The 5,023-nt window shown below is 37.0% G+C and overlaps 1 protein-coding gene across 2 annotated transcripts; it reads left to right on the top strand.

Moving 5' to 3' along the window:
• Positions 1–145: 145 nt before the first annotated feature.
• LOC109854085 (ribonucleoside-diphosphate reductase large subunit) lies at positions 146–4,730 on the top strand. Of its 2 annotated transcripts, none has more exons than XM_020426836.1 (11): positions 146–343; positions 660–748; positions 902–1,079; positions 1,163–1,526; positions 1,607–1,911; positions 2,028–2,190; positions 2,307–2,695; positions 2,828–3,015; positions 3,104–3,412; positions 3,485–3,673; positions 3,876–4,729. In XM_020426836.1, exons 1-11 carry the CDS (start codon positions 295–297, stop codon positions 4,131–4,133), a joined length of 2,481 nt encoding a protein of 826 aa, XP_020282425.1. In that variant the 5' UTR covers positions 146–294; the 3' UTR covers positions 4,134–4,729. The 2 variants fall into 2 exon arrangements, with proteins under 2 accessions (XP_020282425.1, XP_020282426.1); XM_020426837.1 differs by lacking the exon at positions 146–343 and adding an exon at positions 396–560 and having other exon boundaries at positions 3,876–4,730.
• The last annotated feature ends 293 nt before the right edge of the window (positions 4,731–5,023 follow it).

Below are 5,023 nucleotides of genomic sequence, written 5' to 3'. Positions count from 1 at the left end.
AGAGGGAAGATCAGTAAACTTAGGATTGGTTTTCTTTCTTCTGATTGGTCAAATTTCAATCCAATCTCAATCCCAATCCGTAGTGTGACATAGGCTTTAGTACCAACCAATCATCGTCGAGTGCCATACAAAACGACAACTCGGCAATGTTCTGCCGAACACGGCCATTTCCGCGATTTCGCGCCAAAACCGTCGACGCAACAAAACGAAGGTGTTGAGCTTGCGGTTTGATTTAAGCAGAACGTTTATTTGTTGAGATTTATAGAACTTGAATTGAGCAGTTTGCGTGAAAAAATGTCAGGCAGAGAAGCTACGCGTGGGAAAATGCACGTCATCAAGCGCAGTAAGTTTTGTGACCGTTTCACCGCGAAGCCGAGAACGGTTTGCCGCTTACATCTTGCCGATCTTGACACATTTATGCTCATTCGATCTCTTTTTGTTCAAAACAAATGAATCTGACAGAAAATACTTTGCTATCCGGTGAAGCAAGTAATTTAATGTTAAAAATAACGAAGGTTAGGTAAACTTATCCTATCAAATCAACAAAATGCGATCTAAATGTAAGATAAAATTCTATGAGATTAAATTGTAAACTTTTACCACATAGAATGGATTGACTTGGTTTATAAGCGAAAAAATAAGTTTGTCTTATTTTTTAGATGGGCGCAAAGAAGATGTTCATTTTGATAAAATTACTTCAAGAATTGCCAAACAGTGTTACAATTTAGATATGAATTATGTGGATCCAGTAAGTAATCTGATATATATTTTATAGTATGTAAACGTAAGACTTGTTAATATACTTTGAGTCTTAAAAGTACATCCCACATCTGCTTGTATAACTACTGTGTCCACAGTATGTATATAAAAATATACAATGTTATGTTGCGTCTGTTTGCAGTCAGCTGTAGCCTTTGAAGTGATACGTGGTTTATTTTCTGGAGTGACCACAGTTCAATTGGATAATCTCGCGGCGGAAACTGCAGCCACTATGGCAACCTGTCATTCTGACTACGCAATATTAGCTGCACGGATTGATGTGTCCAATTTGCACAAGCAAACCAAGAAATCCTTTAGTGGTACACATTATTGCATTAACTTCTTGCAAAAAGAAAATGGTTAACGTTCTTAAATATGTAATTTTTTTTCTTTATCTAAACAGAGGTGATGCACGATTTGTACCATGCTAAGGATCCTGTAACAAAGAAGCACATTCCGATAATAAGCAAGCATTATTACAATATCATCAAGCACAACGCGGAAAGACTGGATTCGGCTATAATATACGACAGAGACTTCAGTTACAATTACATCGGTTTCAAAACGCTCGAGAGGAGTTACTTGCTGAAGATCAATGGCAAGATAGTGGAGAGACCTCAACACATGTTGATGAGAGTGGCCGTTGCTATTCACGAAGACGATATCGATAGGGTTATAGAGACGTACAACTATTTATCCGAGCGTTACTTCACTCATGCTTCGCCAACGTTGTTTAACGCCTGCACAAATAATCAGCAGATGTCTAGGTATAATTTCGGTGATATTTAATTAAACTCGTCAAATATCGATTGCTACGATTTTCTTCACGAGAAGTATAATTTTCCAGCTGCTTCCTTTTAACGCTCAACAACGACAGTATAAACGGAGTCTACGGGACGTTAAAGAAGTGCGCGTTAATCAGCAAATACGCTGGTGGAATAGGTCTCAATGTGCATTGCATTCGCGCGAAAAACATGGAGCATACGTACGAGACCAACAGAACAAATGGTTTGATTTCTGTCTTAAAATTGTACAACGACATAGCCATTTATGTCGATCAAGGAGGAAATAAGAGACCGGGAGCGTTTGCCATATATCTGGAGCCGTGGCATGCTGATATTTTTGATTTTCTAGAACTCAAGAGAAATATTGGTAGTTGTTTTTTCGTAGTCGTTTTGTTTTTAGCATACGAAACAAATCAAAAGTCGAGCATTTGTATCATTCAAGTAGCGATTGCAATTTATGATGCAACATGTGCTGTGTCACAGGAGACGGAAACTTGCGTGCCAGAGATTTATTTTATGCCCTGTGGATACCGGATCTTTTTATGGAACGTGTATATAACGATGAGAAGTGGAGCCTGATGTGTCCTCGTGAATCTCCCGGTTTGGATGATGTTTGGGGTGACAAATTTGAAGAGTTGTATACCAGGTATACCAATCATTTTTTGTTCTTCCAAGTTAGTTAACAGATTTTATATAAAATTCAGTATTTATGAGCTAAATTCCGGCGAAGATATGAGAAATTTGCATAAAATATGTTTGCAGATATGAAAAGGAAGGTCGCTACAGGAAACAAGTACAGGCCAGGACCGTGTGGGTCGCCATTCTTAGATCGCAAGTGGAAACGGGAACGCCTTACATGCTTTATAAAGATCATTGCAATCGGAAATCAAATCACCAGCATCTAGGCACGATTAAATGCAGTAACTTGTGCACTGAAATCATCGAGTACTCCAGCCCGGATGAAGTTGCTGTGTGCAATTTGGCATCCATCGCCGTTAACATGTTCGTCGATCCCAATGAGAAAACGTTCGACTTCGAAAAACTTAAAACGGTCACGAAAATCGTCACTCGTAACTTGGATAAGGTTATAGACGTTAATTTTTACCCCATCCCTGAGGCGAAAAAGTCTAATCAAAGACACAGACCTATTGGTAAAGACAATTGTATTTAATACATAATTTTTGTTAAGCTTTACAGATGTTTCAAGTGTCATGAGTCTTGAATGTGATCAGTAGAAAACTATGTTTTATATGTTAACTTTGTATGTTTATATTTTTTGTTAGGTATCGGAATACAAGGGCTAGCGGATGCGTTTTTGTTGATGAGGTATCCGTTTGAGAGCAAAGAAGCGAAGGAACTAAACATTAAGATCTTCGAAACGCTTTACTACAGTGCCTTAGAAGCCAGTTGCGAGATAGCTATGGAAAAAGGAACTTACGAAACGTACGAAGGTAGTCCAGTTAGTAAAGGCGTAAGTTTGTAAAATTTTTCCTGATAAAAAGAAATTGCGAAAAACTGCATTGTGCGATCTCGTGCAATCTTTGATAAAATCTTTCTAGATTCTTCAATACGATATGTGGGACGTAAAACCGACAAATTTGTGGAATTGGGACGAATTGAAGGCAAAAATCGCGAAGCACGGTGTCAGAAATTCGCTTTTGATAGCTCCCATGCCTACGGCCTCCACGGCGCAGATTTTAGGAAATAACGAGTCCATCGAGCCTTACACAAGCAATATCTATATTAGACGCGTGCTATCGGGAGAATTCGTTATCGTTAATCCGCATCTGATGCGAGACTTGACCGCCAAAGGTTTATGGAACGAGGACATGCAGAACGAGATCGTGGCGAATTTTGGATCTGTTCAAGTACGCTGCTTCCGATTATCGATTTATAAATAAAGAATCACAATCCTAAAGAGGTGTATATACACTTTGCAGAACATCGAATGCATTCCCGACGAGTTGAAGGTACTTTACAAAACCGTGTGGGAGATACCGCAGAAAGTAATTCTTGAAATGGCTGCTGATCGCGGAGCTTTCATTGATCAGTCGCAATCACTGAATGTTCATATAGGGGATCCGACTATTGAGAAACTCACGTCGATGCATTTCTTTGGTTGGAAGAGTGTAAGAGTGTAACATTAAAGTTCTAGATATTTGTAAAAATTTTGTGACTGTTTATGTGACAATATAATTTTGTGGATAAATTAACTTTCTTAGACTAAGTGTGTGTAAAGCTTTTTCTTCAAATGATATTGTTTTAATTTAGTTTTGCGTTAGGAGAAAATGTTTTACGGTCATTGATCTAAAATTTTTCTTCTGCTTACAGGGTTTGAAGACTGGTATGTATTATTTGAGAACAAAGCCAGCTGCAAATCCTATACAATTTACAGTGGATCAATCGAAACTGCGCAATCGTGAATTTAGCAACTCCACTACTCCTGTCAAGTCGCCCGACAGAAGTAGCGACGATGACATCACCGCGGAAAAGCGAAACCAAATAAATCAGCAAGCGACTAAAAACTTAGAAGCGATGCTTGTTTGTTCCCGCGAGAACGGAGACGCCTGCTTAGCGTGCAGCTCGTGAGAATTTATTAATTTTAAACTTTATCTCTTAAGAGAAAACACACGTGCTTTCTACTTTTTGTAAGTTATATACATACGGAGCAATGTTATTGCATATACGTTTTGTGTATTTTTCATATTAAATTGTTACTAAGATAATCGTTTTGTACAAATATTAGTGTGTGTAGATAAAAAACTAATTAAATTAATCAATTAAAAATTAATCAAGAAAAGAAACTGGTCATGTGGAACCGTGCGCACACAGTTGGTCTGGTGCAATAATTTTTACTCTTGATGCTTTAATACAAAATTGCATACGTTTCGATCCGTTATATGTTCGAATCATTTTCAATACAGTCTTTGTAACTTGGATGAATAACAATTTGAATACAAAATATGATTTTGTATTAATGCAATGAAAGTTAAGATTATGCGTCAGAGACTGCGTAACTGCGTACGGTTTCATACGAGCAGTTCGTTTTTCTTGATTAATTTTATAAAAGTTACAAAAAAACTTATATACGGAAATAAATATTAACAGGTTTAATTGACAGTTTTGTTGTGTAAAAATGTTTTGATTTTTAGAATTATTTAAATATATGGACGATAGTTCATTTTTTTAAGAAAAAGGTTGTTTACATTTTTGGGAGAGAATAAACATAGAAAAAAATTTATGAATAATTTTAATTTTTTTTTTGTTTTCAGCTTTTTTTAGACAGTATTTCAAATTTTTAAACGAAAAGATTCTCATTGGTTAGGAGTTCATAGCACAAATGGCGGATGCTCAGTATCAGACGCAGTTGGCCATATATGAAATGTATGGCGCACACACACACACACATTCCAGTGTATTTTACAGTTCAGTGGTTCGAAATTTTCATCTTAACTCAATTCAATCAATTTGTTCAACGC

This window comes from Pseudomyrmex gracilis, unplaced genomic scaffold (genome assembly GCF_002006095.1).
Source record: "Pseudomyrmex gracilis isolate BER0280 unplaced genomic scaffold, ASM200609v1 scaffold_59, whole genome shotgun sequence".
Taxonomy (NCBI): domain Eukaryota; kingdom Metazoa; phylum Arthropoda; class Insecta; order Hymenoptera; family Formicidae; genus Pseudomyrmex; species Pseudomyrmex gracilis.
This window is presented reverse-complemented; position numbering and strand designations above follow the sequence as displayed.

What these genes read in the sequence shown, in the direction of transcription:
- LOC109854085 (XM_020426836.1), top strand. Translation starts at nt 295, where the DNA reads ATGTCAGGCAGAGAAGCTACGCGTGGGAAAATGCACGTCATCAAGCGC. An exon ending in AACCAAGAAATCCTTTAGTG is followed by an intron (nt 1,080 to 1,162) that starts GTACACATTATT and finishes TTATCTAAACAG; the next exon opens with AGGTGATGCACGATTTGTAC. An exon ending in TCAAAGACACAGACCTATTG is followed by an intron (nt 2,696 to 2,827) that starts GTAAAGACAATT and finishes ATTTTTTGTTAG; the next exon opens with GTATCGGAATACAAGGGCTA.